The sequence below is a fragment of the Haemorhous mexicanus genome, chromosome 17 (assembly GCF_027477595.1).
Source record: "Haemorhous mexicanus isolate bHaeMex1 chromosome 17, bHaeMex1.pri, whole genome shotgun sequence".
NCBI classification, from domain to species: domain Eukaryota; kingdom Metazoa; phylum Chordata; class Aves; order Passeriformes; family Fringillidae; genus Haemorhous; species Haemorhous mexicanus.
In genome coordinates this window covers 15,331,497-15,351,305 of record NC_082357.1, presented here as the reverse complement: position 1 = coordinate 15,351,305, position 19,809 = coordinate 15,331,497, and the positions used below count along the sequence as shown (strand labels likewise).

Here is a 19,809-nt window from a genome sequence, read left to right as displayed (position 1 = left end):
AAAATGTGGTGAAGTATGGAGAAATGTGGGAAATCATGGGAAACCGTGTGAGAACACAGGGAAATGTGGGGAGCGTGTGAAAACATGGGGAAGCGTGGTAAAAATATGGGAAAACATGGGAAAATAGGGGGAAATGTGGGAAAATAGGGGGAAAATTGGGGAAAAGTGAAAACACGGAGTAACACAGGGAAACGTGGGGCAACATGGAAAACTGAGCAGAATCATGGGGGGAAAAAGGAAAATACAGGGAAAGCATGTGAGAGCACAGGGAAATGTGGGAAGTGTGTGAAAACATGGGGAAGCGTGGTAAAAATATGGGAAAATGTGTGGAAATGTGGGAAAACGGGGAAAATTGGGGAAAAGTGAAAACACGGAGTAACACAGGGAAACGTGGGGTAACATGGAAAACCGAGCAGAATCATGGGGGGAAAAAGGAAAATACAATGGGAAAATGTGTGGAAATGTGGGAAAACAGGGGGAAAATTGGGGAAAAGTGGAAACACGGAGTAACACAGGGAAATGTGGGGTAACATGGAAAACCGAGCAGAATCATGGGGGGAAAAAGGAAAATACAATGGGAAAATGTGTGGAAATGTGGGAAAACAGGGGGGAAATTGGGGAAAAGTGAAAACACGGAGTAACACAGGGAAATGTGGGGTAACATGGAAAACCGAGCAGAATCATGGGGGGAAAAAGGAAAATACAGGGAAAGCACGTGAGAGCCCAGGGAAACGTGGGCAAACGTGTCCGTGCGCGGCAGGGCCGGCAGCGGGGGCTGCCCCGGCCGGGTGTGACAGCCACGCGTGGGGGTCCCTGTCCCCGCGGGGACCCCGCGTGGGCCGCGCCCCCTCCCAATCCCCTCCCTCCCCCTCCCCTTCCCCTGCCCGGGGCGTCACCGCCCCACGCGCGTGTCCTCGCCCTCCCCCGCCCCGCGGGTGGGCGTGGGGGCGGCGCGGCCGGGCCCGGCCCGGGGGGAGCTCGGGGGGCGCGGGGCCGGGCGGGGGGCGCGGCGGCGGCGGCGGCGGTGGTGCGGGATGCGCGGCCCCCGATGGGATGTAGCGGGCGGCTGCTGGGACCCGCCGGGGGCCGCCGCGCCTCGCTGCTCCTCACCATGATCCTCTTCTTCACCTACTTCTTCTCCTGCCTGCCCGGGCCCTGCGAGCCGCTGCCGCCCGCGCTGCTGCTGCCGCCGCCCGCCGCGCTGCCCGCGGGCCCGGGGGAGGCGGCGGGGGGCGCGGGGGGCGGCAGCCGCCGCTTCCCCCAGGCCATCATCGTGGGCGTGAAGAAGGGCGGGACGCGGGCGCTGCTCGAGTTCCTGCGGGCGCACCCCGGGGTGCGGGCGGTGGGCGCCGAACCCCACTTCTTCGACAGGTGCTACGAGAAGGGGCTGCGCTGGTACAGGTGAGGCGGCGGCGGTGTGGGGAGGGGGGCTGAGGGGGTCGGTAATTAGCGCAGAGCTGCGTTAATTGCCGCCCGGGCTGGCATGCGGCGGCTCCGCAACAGGCGGGTCCCGGGAGAGAAGGGGCGTCCGTAGGATGGGGAGCGGGGCAGGCTGCGGGTCCCCGGCGGGCGGCAGCTCCGAGCCTGGCCCGGGCTGGGAAAGGGGCCGGCGGCTGCTTTTGCGGGGCTGCCGCGGTGTGAAAAGCCGTGCCCTTGTCCCCGTGTCGCCGTGCTCCTCCCTGTCCCCGCGTCGCTCCTGTCCCCGCGCCTCCCATCCCGCATCCCGCCCGGCCAGGGACGAAGGCGGCGGCAAAAACGCGCTCGTTCCACTCGGCAGCCTTTGCGGTTTTAACCTTTAGCTCTTCATCCCCAGCCGTGCCCCCCTTTCCCCACCGGGCTCCTTTAGGAATTGTTTTATTCGTGTGGTTTCTGAAAAACAGAAATGAGCCCGGAGCTCGGGCTTGATTCTGGCTTGATCCGTGGGATCCTCGGTGGGCAAAGGACAGGGCTGGAGCGATCCAAGGGGTTTGTTTCTTGAGGGTTTCCATGGGATGGAGCTCTTGGGGCGATAAAGCGTTCGGAAGAGCAGCTACTGTGCATGTGGAGTGGATTAAACTCGCGTCTCCTGGCCAGCTCCAGAGCGCCTGGGCCAAGGGAGTCGGGAGCGATAAGTTCCTTGAAGCCGGGGGTGGAATCTGCTCCGTTATTCTGAAGGCAATCCAAAAGTGCCGATGTATGAAAGCGCCGCGGTGTTCTCGGGGAAACATCTGAAAATAATCAAAGGAGTAGCGCTCTCTGTCCTTCCTGCCTCTCCAGCCCCTTCTCCCCGAGCCCCGCGGGAATACCGCGCTTCTCTCCCTCTTTTTGGGGGAGGTTGCGGCTTCCCAACCCTCGCCGAAGTAACAACCTGTGAAAAATCAGCGTGTTTAATGGAAAGCGTAATTTTAGTGGTAATTTTACCCGCAGAGTTTCAGCTCTCTGAGCCCACATCTGGGCTGTAAAGTTACGACTTAACACACCTTCAAAACCCAGTAAGTAGCGGCTCTCATTTTTACGGCTGCATCAATATCGCCGTGATTTATGAGCTCGTTCCTCGGCTCCGCGCTGCTCGAGGAGCAATAATGATGATCACTAATCTTTTTGGGGCGAGGACTGCGAGCTGCCTCTGGCTCGGCAGAACGGGGCTTTAATGACTGCGAGCACATAATTAAAGCTTGGAAGATCGAGCGCTTTCATATCGCTCGGCGGAGCCCGGCGAGGCTCGCAGGACGGAGCGCAGAGAAGGAGCGGAAATAAATCTTAGCTTGGATGGCTCTGCTGCGAGTTTTTAGTGCTGGAAGTGCTTGCAGGGAGCCTGGCCTGACAGCAGCTTCGAGATGATCCCGCATGTGGTTGTGGTAAATTTGGAGAAATGGAGCGGGGAAGGTTTTCTGGGCTGGGGAGAATCCGCATCCTTCGGGGCCAGGCAAAAATCAGGAGCTGTTTTACTTAACTCTGCATAAAGTGTGGTTTTAATCACACACACACACAACTATTTCCCTTCGCTTCCTCTCCTCTCTGCCTCTTGTTTTGTCTTCTGACAAGACCTCGAGTACCGAGGGATTTTATCCCCGGCAAAGCCAGACGGAGCTAAATGTTTAAAGCTGGGATGTGCTGGAGTGCAGGGGAAGAGGAGTTGGACAGAAAATCGGGTTTTTCCTAGGGATATCTCAAAAGCGGTGTAAACATTTTTAAAATATTTGAACTTGCTAGGAAACCGAAATTACACCAACTGCTTCTCACGCCAAGATATTTGGCCTGAAGGCACCTGTAGGTTGTTGCTTGTTTTGAGTGAATGTGGATAAAGAATTCCCTTGGAATTACTCTGTTCTTTCTTAGTAGCTCTGTCCCGTAGTGATTTCCCTGCTCTGGCAGGAGCATCTCCTCGTGGGTGATGAGTAGTTTGTTGTAAGTGACTGACTGAAATAATTTATTCTTACTGGATTGTTTTATTTAATTTAAATTTGAAATGGCCCAAAGCTTCCCCTTTTACTTTTTGGTTTTTTTTTTTTTTTTTTGGAGTAGTAGTGAAAAGAAAATGTTCTGCAAAAGCATCTCCTACAGAATTCCTTGAGTTGCTACAGCTTTAGCTAATTCTGAGAAGATTAAACACCTTTTTGAGGCTGCAGCATAAATGATTTACTGGCTGATCCAAGCATGATGGGATGTTTTCTCCTCAAGCAAAACGCAATTTAAAATTTTTTGGCACTCAGTGCTGCTTGAAGGAAACCTAAATAAAAAGAAGAGAGGATGCTGGGGTGTCTGCTGCCAGTTTGGGGTGTGGGGGTCCCCAGTGGGAACCTGGGACTGTCTGGGTCTGTCTGTGGGAACGCAGGTGAGGACAAATGGTAAAAACTGAATTGAACCCGAGCAGTTTGGGGTGAGATTCAGAAGTCCATTGCAAAACTCGGAGCATCTGTGAAGGTGTGGGGCCAGGTCCTGCCTTGGCCTGTGGGGATGGAGGGAAAGAACATTTGTGGGGTGAAGGGGTTTGGGGGCTGGAGCCCCCTCGGTGTGAGGGGAGCAGGTTTGGGCTCCCAGGGGACATTTGGGACGTGTTCACCCCTTGTATGGCGGGGCTGGAGCTCTGCAGTGTCACTGCTCTGCTCCACTGGGGAGGTTTTGGGGGCGTAGCAGAATCCTTGCGTGGGATTGTTCCCTTTTGGGAGGCCAGAGCTGCCCTGGTTCCCACACAGAGCTCCCTCTGCCTCGCACCCACCTCGGGGGCTCTGGGGGAATGGGGCAGGAGAGGAGGGGACCAGCAGCTCTGGGGAGCTGGGAGAGGGGCCTGGGCTGTGAGAAAGGGAATTCAGCTCTGAGGGAAGGCTCTGAGCTCATCCAAAGAGGTCTCCTCGTCCCCATCTGCCAGAACTTGGTGGCAGCATTGGCTCAGTGTGATGGGCTCTTCCTCTGGCTCGGGTTTCCCTGCGTGGTCTGGGGTCCCTGTCCCTCTCCTCCATCGTGTCCTCCTGCCTTTCCCAAGGGCCAAAGGCAGGTTTGGGCAGGAATGGTGCTGGGCCAGGGCTCCCTGCACCCCGTGTGTCCCTGGGACCCGGCCCTGGCAGCTGCACACACCCATCTGTAGGGATTGTAAAGAATCCCCTATTTTCACACAGTTTGCACCAGAAGTATTAAAAACTACTATGGGATGTCAGGTGATTGTCCCTCTGCAGCCACAGTGGCACGAGGAGCTGCCACCCCCACCGAGCATCCTCAGGCCCCGCAGAGCCAGCCCAGAGCTCCGAGACTCTCCGAGGCCATATTTAACTTTTCATTGTCGTTTTCCCGTCCCATCCAACACGAAAGCTGGCGTGAGCGGGGAGCAGCTCCCCGTGGGGCTCCTCATCCCTCTGGGCTCCTGCTGGGCTGTCCCAGCTCCGGAGCACCTCCGGGAAGGTGCGGGGGGAGCAGAGAGCCGCTGCCTGGCCTGTGGGGTTTGCCCCCTCCCCTTCCCCCAGCCCATTCACAGGAGCTAATAACGCTCTTGAAAGGCATCCAGGATTTCTTGAGCCAGACTTTGTTATCTCGGAACCTCGCAACCCCGACGCCTTTGAGCGACAGGGGAAGGACGCGGCTGCGGCGCTGCTCTTTTGACTTTTGCCGGGAGTGTTATTGGCAGCTGAAAAGTGGAGCTAAGTAGGTGCCTTGAGGGGTTTTTGTGTGTGTTGTGATTGTACAGACAGATCAAGACACTCTATAGCTCGAGCTGCTGAATGAGACCGGCTCCTCCGGAGTCACCAGGCTGCGTTTTGGCACCGCTCTCGCCGCCCCTTCCCGGGCCAGCTTTCCTCGGGGAAGCGCAAAGGTGGGGACAGACAAAGGAATCCGGGCTGGCGATGCTCGGAGCTGCTCCGGGACGTTATCTTTATTCATTGGCACCGCTAATCTCCCCTCCTGATGGACTCGATTTCAGCGCTGCCTCCTCAGAGCGGCCCTTGTTCTCCCGGGGCATTCGCAGACACTCAGCCCTGCAGCTCCTCGCCTCTATTACTTTGCAATCTTTTCTCCTTTTTTTTTCACTTCCATTCACAAGTGAGACCTTTCTGTCTCGGCTTCCCAGATCCTCACCCCCGTGTTTGGGAAATGAAACCTCGAGTACAAAGAAAACATGCGGGAAACCTGAGAAAAAGCTGATTTTAACTAAGAATAAGATACGCTAAAGCTTTTCCTTCAGGCGTAGTGTTTTGGATCGGCTTCTATGCGCTGTTTAAGCCCCAGCCCTACTCTTAGGACCAGGCTTAAGCGCTGGGCAGCCGGCTGGCTCTCCCTGATGATGTGCCCCTGTTTTCTGCTCGCTGACACACACCCAGCACTGCCTCAGCTTGGGAAGCAATCCATAATTCGTGCGAAGTTTGGGTTTCTGCAAACTGCTTTCACGTGGGATTAAAAATAGCTTTTACTGCCACGAGGAGGAATTAACATTTGAAACCAGTTAAAGAGCTCCCAGCCAGGGGTTGCTGCGGGGGGGGAGGGCCAGGGGCTGTGCCTGTCCTGGTTTGGGGGGTCAGGGATGGGGTGAGGAGCACAGCTCAACCCTCCTGCCCCCCATCTTCACGCTGTTATTCCCTGATTTCCACCCGGCCGCGTTTTCTTCCCGATCCCATCAAGTGCTTCTTGCTGACCCAAGCAGGTTTGGGAGCCTGAATCTGAGCCTGAATCTGAGCCTGAATCTGAGCCTGGCTCAGCCTCCAGGCGAAATGAAGCCGGGCTGTTCCTTGTGCTGCTGCTCGGATCGTGTCAGGCTCGAGCGATTGGAGCTGCGTGTTAATGTTGGCTGGGATTTTGGGGATAAAAGCCGCGATTTGCAGGGTGGAAGGTGCTCTTCCCGCCTCAGGAATGCTTTCCCTGTCTCTGGCTCTCTTAGATAAATGGGGGGATTACACCCGGGCTGGGCAGGGGGTGTGCAGCAGTAACCTGAGTTCCTAAAGGATTTCAGTTCTGCCAGGATTTCTATCCCAGGCTGCTTAGATACACCCAGAAATCACAGGGCTGGTTTAAGAAAACAACATTATGGGAATTAATACCTTTTGAAAAGGCTTCTTCATTCCTGTCCTTTCTCTTGTTGTAACCTCGGAGGGTAGAAACTGAAATATTGAAACACGGCTTTTTTTTTTTTTTTTTTTTTTTTTTTTTTTTTTTTTTTTTGTCCATGTAACTCCAGAGAAGTTTTGAAAATATGTCAAATATTGCCAAAAAATTCACCAAGAGCCGGGAAAGCCACAAGGCTTCTGTTAGTGGAATCACTGAAAGCTTGGAGAAATAATCACTGTGGTGGGAAGGGAAGTTTGGGAGCTTCTCCTTCAAGGTTTTAGGTGGATTTTTTTTCCCTGGATTTTTTCTAGATAGTGACAGAAGGTGGAAAAGGCCGGTGGATTTAGAGGGTGCTTTCATGCAAGGAGAGACAATTACTTAAGAGAGTTCAAAGCTTATTTATAAAACAGTAATTACCTTCCCCTGGGATGGAGACGGGCAGCTCTGGCGGCGGGGAGGGGGTTCCAGCACTTAATTGGCAAAGATGCTTAAAAGCTTCCTCCTGACCTTTTCAAAAACTTTCTGCTGCAACAGGCTCGGGCAGAGATTGAAAACCTGCCCGAGGAAAGGCCAGGTTTAATACCAAGACTTAGCTCTAAATGGCTTTTCAAAGGGCTGTGGAAATCCTCCTGCTTAGGGAGCTGGGGTGTGGGAGAGAGAGAGGGATGGATGGAGGGATGGAGGGATGGATGGATGGATGGATGGATGGATGGATACATGGATACATGGATACATGGATGGACAGACGAGGGATGGATACATGGATGTTCCTTGTCTGCAAGACAAAACTCTGGGAACAGGGTGGAACCTGAGCCTGGCAGTTCCCTCCCCACATCCTCGCTCTTGGGATGGCCAAAATATTCAAGTGAGGAGCACAGGGATGTTCTGAGAGGCTTCTGTGGGACCTGGCTGGAAGGCTGGTCTGGGGGGTGAAGGCAGCCAGGGCTGGTCCATGCTGGGCATGTCAGGGCAGTGGTTTAAGATGGGTCTGTCCTTTCCTGTGGGAATTCAGGGAACCATGGAACAGTTTGTGTTGGAAGGCACCTCAAAGATCAGCTCATCCCACCCTGCCAGGGCAGGGACACCTCCCACTGTCCCAGGTGCTCCCAGCCCCATCCAGCCTGGCCCTGGGCACTGCCAGGGATCCACAGCTGCTCTGGGCACCCTGTGCCAGGGCCTCCCCAAATTCCCCCCACGGGAAGAACAGCCCAGACCCCCCAGTCCCACCATGACAAACTGGTGGTGGTTGCAGCCCTGAGCTTTCCCCGTGGCAGGGTTGAGGTCTCAGGTTTTCACACTCCCCTTTTGTGGTGATGGCTCTGGGTGGAAAATTCTCAGCAGCTCCTTGGACTTCCCTCCTTCTCCCTGTGCTCAGAGGCAGCTCAGAGCACAGGAATCCTCAAAACTATTCCTGCATCCCTGCAGTGAGTCACTCTGGCTCGTTTGAGATGCAAATGTGGATGTGGCAGGCAGGGCATGGGACTGTGAGGGGGCACAGGGGAGCTGTGCCCCCCGAGTGGGGTCCTGCAGCTCACCCCAGGACTCGGGGTCAGTGTCCAGCTCCCTGTGGTGCCAGGGCTGGTGGAGAGCAGGGATGAGCCAGGGTTTGCATGGCTGAGATGGTCCAGAGCCGTGGGGAGCATCCCTGCTCCACCACGGGCAGTGCTGGCATGTTCTGCCCTGACCTGGAGCACGTGGAGCGCTGGTGCCAGACTGAAATGTGGGAGGGAATGGCTGAAATTCAGAAAAATTCACTGTCTGGGCTGTTCGAGCCCCAGCACGGGATGCTTTAGGCAGCCTGGGATAACAGCAGCACTTTGGGAGCGGGATGAGCTGCTGGGCTCCTCCTGGCAGTGATTTTGGTGTGCCCCACCAAGGAAATCTGGGGGCAGGCAGGGACACAGGGGAATCAACTCCTCTCTCCCTGCCAGCAGCTCACAGCGAGGGGGGGGTGGCAGGAGCCTCCCACGGCCCCGGGGCTGCTCTGCATCCTAGCACACAAAATTGATCAGGAGCAGGAGAGAATTACATTCATACAGTCACTTGTCACTGAGGGCTTGTTAGGAATCTCCACTCATTAGTGTGGAGAGAACGAGGCTGTGACCTTGTTAAGGTCCTTGGGCAGGGAAAGGCGGATTGACCACTTTGCTGCTGATTTATCACTCGGCCCCTGAGCTCTGTGTGGCACACCTGGCCCTGGGCACACCTGGAGGGCTTTCTGTAGCTGGAGTGAAGAATTGGCTTCCCCTCCCTGCCCCGTCCACACCCTCCAGGCTGATTCAGCCGGGAATTGCAGCCGCCTTATGCAAATATAAAAAAAAAAAAAATAAAAGCAGGCGGCGGTGATTGATGGGGAGGGCCGAGGAAAGTGACAGGTCCCGTCCCCGGGGGGCACATCCCGGCTCTGCTCGGCGGGGGCTGCCGGGCCCTCCTGCCTTGTGCAACTTCCCAGCTGCTCCAGAGCCGCGGCGTCCCAAACCTGTCCCAAAGCCACCCCAAACCTGTCCCAAAGCCACCCCAAAGCCATCCCAAACCTGTCACAAACCTGTCCCAAAGCCATCCCAAACCCGTCCCAAAGCCATCCCAAACCCGTCCCAAAGCCATCCCAAACCTGTCCCAAAGCCATCCCAAACCTGTCCCAAACCTGTCCCAAAGCCATCCCAAACCTGTCCCAAACCTGTCCCAAACCCGTCCCAAACCCCGGGGCTGGGGGAGCCGCCCCCCACCCCCCTTTCCTCCCTGGGCCAGGGCAGGATGGACCCGCTGGGGCTGCAGGAGGGCTTGGCTCAGCTCTGGGGACAGCTTTGGGCATGGCAGGAAGGACATGGAGGGGCTGGAGTGTGGCCAGGGAAGGGAACGGAGCTGGGAAGGGGCTGGAGAATCCCTGAGGAGCTGGGAAGGGGCTGGAGAATCCCTGAGGAGCTGGGAAGGGGCTGGAGAATCCCTGAGGAGCTGGGCAGGGGCTGGAGAATTCCTGAGGAGCTGGGCAGGGGCTGGAGAATTCCTGAGGGAGCTGGGAAGGGGCTGGAGAATTCCTGAGGGAGCTGGGAAGGGGCTGGAGAATCCCTGAGGGAGCTGGGAAGGGGCTGGAGAATTCCTGAGGAGCTGGGAAGGGGCTGGAGAATCCCTGAGGAGCTGGGAAGGGGCTGGAGAATTCCTGAGGAGCTGGGAAGGGGCTGGAGAATTCCTGAGGGAGCTGGGAAGGGGCTGGAGAATTCCTGAGGAGCTGGGCAGGGGCTCAGCCTGGAGCAGAGGAGGCTCAGGGGGCCCTTGTGGCTCTGCACAGCTCCTGCCAGGAGGGGACAGCCGGGGGGTCGGGCTGTGCTCCAGGGAACAGGGACAGGAGCAGAGGGAACGGCCTCAGGCTGGGCCAGGGCAGGCTCAGGGAGGATTTTTGGGAGAATTTCCTCCTGGAGGGGCTGCCCAGCCCTGGCACAGCTGCCCAGGGCAGGGTGGAGTCCCATCCCCGAGGGGATTTACCAGCCCCGTGTTGGACTGGGTGATCTCAGAGGGCTCTTCCAGCCATGATTCCACAATTCCTTCGGGGGGTGGAACCAATCAGGGCAGGATCCCAAAATGCCTCTGCCATCTCCACAGCCCTAGATCAGATTATTTCGTTTATTTTCCCCTCTCTGGAGCCTTCTGCAGGCGCTGCTGGTGCCCCAATATTTCCCTGTCCCCACCTGCCTCGCCCCGCCAGTGCCCCATGTCCCCGGTAATTCCAAGTGACAATTCCCCCCTCCAGGGCCACCCTGCCAGCCAGGAAATGTCGATTAATGGCAGCCAAGGAAATCCTCCAGTGACCGGAGGGGCCGAGCAGTGCCATCGATCGCTCAGCGCTGCCAGTGCCTGTGGCCCGAGGGGACAATGCTGTCCCCAGGGAGGGGACACTGCTGGGCTGGGGACACTGCTGTGCTGGGGAGGGGACACTGCTGTGCTGGGGACACTGCTGTGCTGGAGAGGGGACACTGCTGGGCTGGGAGGGGACACTGCTGTGCTGGGGAGGGGACATGGCTGTGCCAGGAAGGAGGACACTGCTGGGCTGGGGACACTGCTGTGCTGGGGAGGGGACACTGCTGTGCTGGGGACACTGCTGTGCTGGGGAGGGGACACTGCTGTGCTGGGAGGGGACATTGCTGTGCTGGGGAGGGGACACTGCTGTGCTGGGGACACTGCTGTCCTGGGGAGGGGACATTGCTGTGCTGGGGACACTGCTGTCCTGGGGAGGGGACACTGCTGTGCTGGGGAGGGGACACTGCTGTGCTGGGGACACTGCTGTGCTGGGAGGGGACACTGCTGTGCTGGGGACACTGCTGTGCTGGGAGGGGACACTGCTGTCCCTAGGGAGGGGACACTGCTGTGCTGGGGACACTGCTGTGCTGGGGAGGGGACACTGCTGTCCCTAGGGAGGGGACACTGCTGTGCTGGGAGGGGACACTGCTGTGCTGGGGAGGGGACACTGTTGTGCTGGGGACATTGCTGTGCTGGGGACACTGCTGTCTCCAGGGAGGGGACACTGCTGTGCTGGGGACACTGCTGTCCCTAGGGAGGGGACACTGCTGTGCTGGGGAGGGGACATGGCTGTGCCAGGGAGGGGGACACTGCTGTGCTGGGAGGGGACACTGCTGTGCTGGGGAGGGGACACTGCTGTGCTGGGAGGGGACACTGCTGTGCTGGGGAGGGGACACTGCTGTGCTGGAGAGGGGACACTGCTGTCCTGGGGGACGCTGGTCTCCCATACAGGGGACACTGCTGTCCGAAGGGACACTGTTGTCCCCAGGGAGGGGACACTCCTGTCCCAAGGAGGGGACACAGCTGTCCGTGAGGACACTGCTGTCCCGGGGAGGGGACACTGCTGTCCCCACGGTCCCCAGCGTGCCGGAGCCTCTCCAGGGCTGTCCCCACTTTTCCTGTGAGTGCCAGCCCTGCAGGACAAGGGGTTTTTATTCTTCCTCCGGCGCTCCTCTCCTTCCCAAAGCCATCTCCCGAAGCCACACGAGCCTGAGAAAAATGTCGAGGGGCCGCTGCCAAGGACTTTGAGGCGAGGTTTGGGTTTTGTTGAGGGAAGGCAGGGTTTGTGTGCATGAAAAGCCGGGTTTGGGGGAGGGCTGGGCAGGACGTCCCCCCCCGCCGTGTGCGAGCCCCGAGCGTGACAAACCCGCATCCGCCGGGGCTGCTCTGCACAAAGGAGCTGTGAAAAGGGCAGGGCTGGGCTGGGCTGCTGCCAGAGGGACAGGGGACAGCCCAGAGGGACAGGGACACAGCCAGAGGGACAGGGGACAGCCCAGAGGGACAGGAGACAGCCAGAGGGACAGGGACACAGCCCAGAGGAGAGGGGACAGCCAGTGGGACAGGGACACAGCCAGTGGGACAGGGACATAGCCTAGAGGGACAGGGGACAGCCCAGAGGGACAGGGACACAGCCCATAGGACAGGGGACAGCCCAGAGGGACAGGGGACATAGCCAGAGGGACAGGGGACAGCCCAGAGGGACAGGGGACATAGCCAGAGGGACAGGGACACAGCCAGAGGGACAGGGGACAGGCCATAGGACAGGGACACAGCCAGTGGGACAGGGCACAGGCCAGAGGGACAGGGACAGGCCAGAGGGACAGGGGACAGCCCAGAGGGACAGGGGACATAGCCAGAGGGACAGGGACACAGCCCAGAGGAGAGGGGACAGCCAGTGGGACAGGGACACAGCCAGTGGGACAGGGACACAGCCTAGAGGGACAGGGGACAGCCCAGAGGGACAGGGACACAGCCCAGAGGGACAGGGGACAGCCCAGAGGGACAGGGGACACAGCCCATAGGACAGGGACACAGCCCAGAGGGACAGGGGACAGCCCAGAGGGACAGGGGACACAGCCCAGAGGACAGGGACACAGCCCAGAGGGACAGGGACACAGCCCAGAGGGACAGGGACACAGCCTAGAGGGACAGGGGACAGGCCAGAGGGACAGGGACACAGCCCAGAGGGACAAGGGACACAGCCCAGTGGGACAGGGGACACAGCCCAGAGGGACAGGGGACATAGCCAGAGGGACAGGGACACAGCCCAGAGGGACAGGGGACAGCCCAGAGGGACAGGGGACATAGCCAGAGGGACAGGGGACATAGCCAGAGGGACAGGGGACACAGCCCAGAGGGACAGGGACACAGCCCAGAGGGACAGGGGACAGCCCAGAGGGACAGGGCACAGCCAGAGGGACAGGGACACAGCCCAGTAGGACAGGGGACAGCCCAGAGGGACAGGGGACATAGCCAGTGGGACAGGGACACAGCCAGAGGGACAGGGGACAGCCCAGAGGGACAGGGGACATAGCCAGAGGGACAGGGGACAGGCCATAGGACAGGGACACAGCCCAGAGGGACAGGGACACAGCCCATAGGACAGGGACACAGCCAGAGGGACAGGGACACAGCCCAGAGGGACAGGGACACAGCCCAGAGGGACAGGGACACAGCCCATAGGACAGGGGACAGCCCAGAGGGACAGGGACACAGCCAGAGGGACAGGGACACAGCCCAGAGGGACAGGGACACAGGTGTCCCCATGGTGCTCGGCGGGGTGGCACACGGCGCTGGGAGCAGCCCCAGCAGGGCCCTGCAGGACGGGAGCTCTGGGATTGGGATTTTTCCATTTCTCTGCTGACAGGCTCTGACTCCCAGCAGGGCACTGAGGGCACAGCATTGCACCTGGGGCCGTGGAGAAAATTCCAGAAGGATGGATTGCACCAGACTGCAAGTGTGCAGTTGGTTGGAAGGGTGTCATATCACAGAGCCAGAAACTTTAAGTTTTAGAATACAGGGACGTGTAGAGAGCCAAGCTAAACGTTTTAAGACAATAACCAATCCTTCACCTTCCCCTTGGTAGGTCTGAGCGGAGTTTTGGGTCGGGGGTTTCAGCTGCTGGGCTCAGGCCCTGCCCTGCCCTGCCCTCCCCGGCTGCTTTGGGATCCTGGCTGCCCAGGATTCGGGGTTGGTGTGGAGCTGCTGTGGGGCAGGAGGTGTGCAGGGAGTTTGGGGAGCTCAGAGCTCAGTTTGGCTGCTGTGGGAGGGACAGAGGCACGCTGGGCTCTGCTTCTGCCGCAGCTCCGGGCTGGTGTCACCCCTGGCGGGTGGCTCCAGGTCACGGTGTCCCCCCCAGGGCTGTGGCTGTGTCCCTCTGGGTCTTTGGATCACATCCCTCACTCTCTCCCAGTCGGTGCTGAAGGTGTCCCCAGCCCCCCAAATCCCTGGGCTGCTTTAGGGAACCACCAGGGACAATCCTCCCAACCTCCCCAGTGCCCCCAAATCCTTGAGCTGCTTTAGGGATGATCCCCCCACCCTCCCCAGCCCCCCCAAATCCCTGGGCTGCTTTAGGGAACCTCCAGGGACGATCCCCCCGACCTTCCCAGCCCCCCAAATCCTTGAGCTGCTTTAGGGAACCTCCAGGGATGATCCCCCCGCCCTTCCCAGCCCCCCCAAATCCCTGAGCTGCTTTAGGGACAATCCCCCCACCCTCCCCAGCCCCCCAAATCCCTGAGCTGCTTTAGGGAACCACCAGGGACGATCCCCCCACCCTCCCCAGCCCCCCAAATCCCTGAGCTGCTTTAGGGACAATCCCCCCACCCTCCCCAGCCCCCCCAAATCCCTGAGCTGCTTTAGGAACCACCAGGGACGATCCCCCCGCCCTCCCCAGCCCCCCCAAATCCTTGAGCTGCTTTAGGGACGATCCCCCCGCCCTCCCCAGCCCCCCAAATCCTTGAGCTGCTTTAGGGAACCTCCAGGGATGATCCCCCCGCCCTCCCCAGCCCCCCCAAATCCTTGAGCTGCTTTAGGGAACCACCAGGGACAATCACCCCACCCTCCCCAGCCCCCCCAAATCCCTGGGCTGCTTTAGGGAACCTCCAGGGACGATCCCCCTGCCCTCCCCAGCCCCCCCAAATCTCTGGGCTGCTTTAGGGACGATCCCCCCACCCTCCCCAGCCCCCCCAAATCCTTGAGCTGCTTTAGGGACGATCCCCCTGCCCTCCCCAGCCCCCCAAATCCTTGAGCTGCTTTAGGGACGATCACCCCACCCTCCCCAGCCCCCCAAATCCTTGAGCTGCCTTAGGGAACCACCAGGGACGATCCCCCAGCCCTCCCCAGTCCCTGGGGCGTGGTGGCAGCGGGGACATTGCTGAGCTCAGTGTCACAGAATGTCCCAAACTGGGATGGCCCCATTGCTCCAGTTCCTCCCTGGTGGCCAGCCCAGCCCAGAGGGGAGCAGGGGTGGCCTCAGAGCCCCCAGCCCTGGGCAGGGGACGGGGCTGGGACCCCCAGCGGGTCACCCTCGTTAGCCTGAGTGTGACATGCTGGTTAATGACCCCCTGTGCCATCAGAGGGGACGGGTGGGGCTGGTGTCACTCTGCCAGCACGTTTGATCCCCATCTCCTTACAAGGCAGATAATGAGGGACAGCCTTGTTCACTGCTGGTCTCGGTGTGAATATTAAAAATTCATCTTGGGCTGCTTTGAGGGGGTCAGGGAGCGTGTGGGGGTGCCCTGCATCCACGGGGCTGAGCAGGGAGCACAGCCAGGCCTCGCTCGTCTTGGAGCTCATAAAACTTGAATTACTGAGCAGACACTGGGCAGGGGAGATTCCTTTCAGCATTAATCACTCTGGTGGTGCAAGACCTTTCCTAAACATCTTTTTCTGGGCAAAATGCCTTTAAGTAAAGGCTCAGAGGTTCAGTGAGCACCTAACTCCAGCTGTGCCCAGCTGTGCGAGCCTCGTGTCAGCGCCACAACCAAACAAATTCCTGGCAGTGTCAGCTCACACCTGGCTGGGGGGGGTTCTGGTTTCGTGGCACCCAGGGCTGATGAGTTCCACGCTCAGCTGTGTGTGGGGGACGCAGCTCTGACCCCAGAGCCAGCCCCACCTCTGCTGGGTGCAGAGCAGGGGCTGGGAGAGCCCCTGGGCTCGGCCCGGAGCTCTCAGGGACAGATCTCACTCTTTGCATGCAGCTGGACAGAAATTGCAGCACGGTCTGGGTGGAGGAGAGGGCGGGAGCTCCTCTGATTTAATTTGGGATCCCCAGAGATTTGATGAGTTTTGAGCCTGGCACAGGGGGGGGCTCAGTTCCTGCTCGAAGCCAGAGTGTCCTGAAGACAAGAAAACTGTCCCAGGGACAGGAGAGCCATGGCCCATGGGACAGACTCAGCTGTGTTTGAACACAATCCCAGTGTGAGCTGCGAGTGGGCTGGGGGTGTGTCACCATCCCATTTTCTGGAAAAATCCCCTTGCCCAGGATTTCTCTCCTGGGAAGCTGAGAAGCCTCAGAGAAAAAGGAAAGCAATTCTTATCTGGTTTGGTTCTCCTGTGTTTTGGTGCTTTGGGATGTGTTTGGAGGTTGCTCACCCACAGGTGGTTGTTCCATTGCATCCTGCTGTGAGCTGTTTTCACTCAGTGCCCAGTCACAGTCAGGCTGTGTCAGACTCTGAAGAGACAGTCACGAGTTTTCATTATTACCTTTTTAGCCTCCTGCCTGGATCCTTTCCCTTCTCCTAGCATAGCTTAGTGCAGGATTCTTTAATATAATACAGATCTTAAATTAACAAATCAGCCTTCTGGAGTCAGAGCCCTCATTCCTTCCTGCCCTGCAAGTCCCAGAGAGGTGGTTCATCATCTCCTCACCTGCAGGAAAACCTCAGCAGCAGAGCTTGGGAAACCATTCGGAGATGTGAACACCTCCCAGGCCACTAAACCCTCAAACCATCTCCCAATCCCCCCAAAAAACCCCCAAACCATCTCCCAGGCCACAAAACCCCCAAACCATCTCCCAATCCCCCCAAAAAACCCCCAAACCATCTCCCAGGCCCCCCAAAACCCCCAGACCATCTCCCAGTCCCCCCAAAAACCCCCAGACCATCTCCCAAGCCCCCCAAAACCCCCAGACCATCTCCCAAGCCCTGCAAAAACCCCCAGACCATCTCCCAATCCCCCCAAAAACCCCCAGACCATCTCCCAGGCCCCCCAAAAACCCCCAAACCATCTCCCAAGCCCCCCAAAAACCCCAAACCATCTCCCAATCCCCCCAAAAACCCCCAAACCATCTCCCAAGCCCCCCAAAAACCCCCAGACCATCTCCCAATCCCCCCAAAAAACCCCCAAACCATCTCCCAATCCCCCCAAAAAACCCCCAAACCATCTCCCAATCCCCCCAAAACCCCCAGACCATCTCCCAATCCCCCCAAAAACCCCCAGACCATCTCCCAATCCCCCCAAAAACCCCAGACCATCTCTCAATCCCCCCAAAAAACCCCAAACCATCTCCCAATCCCCCCAAAAACCCCCAGACCATCTCCCAATCCCCCCAAAAACCCCCAGACCATCTCCCAAGCCCCCCCCAAAACCCCCAGACCATCTCCCAGGTCCCCCAAAAACCCCCAGACCGTCTCCCAGGCCCCCCAAAAACCCCCTGACCATCTCCCAGGCCCCCCAAAAAACCCCCAAACCATCTCCCAATCCCCCCAAAAAACCCCCAAACCATCTCCCAGGCCCCCCAAAAACCCCCAAACCATCTCCCTAGCCCCCCAAAAACCCCCAGACCATCTCCCAATCCCCCCCAAACCCCCAAACCATCTCCCAATCCCCCCAAAAACCCCCAAACCATCTCCCAAGCCCCCCAAAAACCCCCAAACCATCTCCCAATCCCCCCCAAACCCCCAGACCATCTCCCAATCCCCCCCAAAAACCCCCAGACCATCTCCCAATCCCCCCAAAAACCCCCAAACCATCTCCCAAGGCCCCCCCAAAACCCCCAAACCATCTCCCAAGCCCCCCCCAAAACCCCCAAACCATCTCCCAAGCCCCCCCAAAACCCCCAAACCATCTCCCAAGCCCCCAAAAACCCCCAGACCATCCCCCAGGCCCCCCAAACCCCCAGACCCTGCTGCAGCCCGCTGAAGAACGGTGTCTCCTGTGCTCTGAGGAGCTCAGGTGATGCAGGGGGTGGGGGGAAGGTGCTGGGCTGGTGCCCCCCCGGCCAGGCAGGTTTGTCCTGTGCCAGCTGGGCCAGCCCAGCCCAGGAGGAGCAGAAGGAGGCCCCACACGTGCTGCCAGCTCCCCCAGCCACCGTGCAGGACAGAGGAGAGCAACTTCCAGAGAACAAGGAGAGCTGTTGCCACTTCAAAACTCAGCTGGGAATTGATGCCAGGCCTCCAACAGGCTGATGCTCCTTTCTTCTCCCCTTAATGAATTCCTGTGCCTGCAGAGAATTCCCATCTTTCATTTGTGTGGCAATCAAAGGCTGCGAGCAGCGAGGCTCACATTAGGAACAGACCCATCCAACCTTGTTTCCCTCTTCCTGCATCAGCTCCTGGCCCTCTCCTGGAGCTGCCACGCCGCAGCTGAAGCACAGATGCCAAGAGATGACTTAGCTGGAGGAGGAAGGGGCACGCAGAGCCCCGGGGTTTGCTCCCAGCAGGTCTGCTTTGCTGCGGGGAGGAGGAGGAGGAACGGGGCTGAGACACAAATGGGCAATTAGGGGGGCACCTGAGAAGTGCCGGGTGATTTACAGCCTCGTTAACAGGGGATGGTAAAAGCAGGGAAGGTTTGTAGCATCTGCAGGGAAACCCTGGCCTGACCCTCACACCCCAGACACGGAGAGATGGAATATCCAGGGAGGCCTGGCGTGGCTGTGGGGGAGAGCCCTGCACATCTGGGCATGGCTGTGGGGGAGAGCCCTGCACATCTGGGCATGGCTGTGGGGGAGAGCCCTGCACATCTGGGCATGGCTGTGAGGGACAGGAGAGCCCTGCACATCTGGGCATGGCTGTGGGAGAGCCCTGCACATCTGGGCGTGGCTGTGAGGGACAGCCCTGCACATCTGGGCATGGCTGTGAGGGTCAGGAGAGCCCTGCACATCTGGGCATGGCTGTGAGGGACAGGAGAGCCCTGCACATCTGGGCATGGCTGTGGGGGACAGCCCTGCACATCTGGGCGTGGCTGTGGGGGAGAGCCCTGCACATCTGGGCGTGGCTGTGAGGGACAGGAGAGCCCTGCACATCTGGGCATGGCTGTGGGGGAGAGCCCTGCACATCTGGGCATGGCTGTGGGGGACAGGAGAGCCCTGCACATCTGGGCATGGCTGTGGGGGAGAGCCCTGCACATCTGGGCATGGCTGTGGGGGAGAGCCCTGCACATCTGGGCATGGCTGTGAGGGAGAGCCCTGCACATCTGGGCATGGCTGTGGGGGAGAGCCCTGCACATCTGGGCATGGCTGTAAGGGACAGGAGAGCCCTGCACATCTGGGCATGGCTGTGAGGGAGGGGAGAGCCCTGCACATCTGGGCATGGCTGTGGGGGAGAGGAGAGCCCTGCACATCTGGGCATGGCTGTGGGGGACAGGAGAGCCCTGCACATCTGGGCGTGGCTGTGGGGGAGAGCCCTGCACATCTGGGCGTGGCTGTGAGGGACAGGAGAGCCCTGCACATCTGGGCATGGCTGTGGGGGACAGGAGAGCCCTGCACATCTGGGCATGGCTGTGGGGGAGAGCCCTGCACATCTGGGCATGGCTGTGAGGGACAGGAGAGCCCTGCACATCTGGGCATGGCTGTGAGGGAGAGGAGAGCCCTGCACATCTGGGCGTGGCTGTGGGGGAGAGCCCTGCACATCTGGGCGTGGCTGTGAGGGAGAGCCCTGCACATCTGGGCGTGGCTGTGAGGGAGAGGAGAGCCCTGCACATCTGGGCATGGCTGTGGGAGAGCCCTGCACATCTGGGCATGGCTGTGAGGGAGAGCCCTGCACATCTGGGCATGGCTGTGGGGGAGAGCCCTGCACATCTGGGCGTGGCTGTGAGGGAGAGCCCTGCACATCTGGGCATGGCTGTGTGGGAGAGCCCTGCACATCTGGGCGTGGCTGTGGGGGAGAGCCCTGCACATCTGGGCATGGCTGTGAGGGAGAGCCCTGCACATCTGGGCATGGCTGTGAGGGACAGGAGAGCCCTGCACATCTGGGCATGGCTGTGGGGGAGAGCCCTGCACATCTGGGCATGGCTGTGAGGGACAGGAGAGCCCTGCACATCTGGGCATGGCTGTGGGGGAGAGCCCTGCACATCTGGGCATGGCTGTGAGGGTCAGGAGAGCCCTGCACATCTGGGCATGGCTGTGGGGGACAGGAGAGCCCTGCACATCTGGGCATGGCTGTGAGGGAGAGCCCTGCACATCTGGGCATGGCTGTGAGGGAGAGGAGAGCCCTGCACATCTGGGCATGGCTGTGAGGGAGAGGAGAGCCCTGCACATCTGGGCATGGCTGTGAGGGACAGGAGAGCCCT

General features: G+C 59.2%; 1 protein-coding gene across 1 annotated transcript in view; it reads left to right on the top strand.

Annotated features, from left to right (window-relative positions):
* Positions 1 to 1,048: 1,048 nt before the first annotated feature.
* HS3ST6 (heparan sulfate-glucosamine 3-sulfotransferase 6) overlaps positions 1,049 to 19,809 on the top strand; it is a 35,020-nt gene continuing 16,259 nt past the window's right edge. Inside the window, exon 1 of the mRNA XM_059861499.1 lies at positions 1,049 to 1,401. Within this exon, the coding sequence (XP_059717482.1) occupies positions 1,049 to 1,401 (353 nt within the window). The remainder of the gene's footprint in view (positions 1,402 to 19,809) is intronic.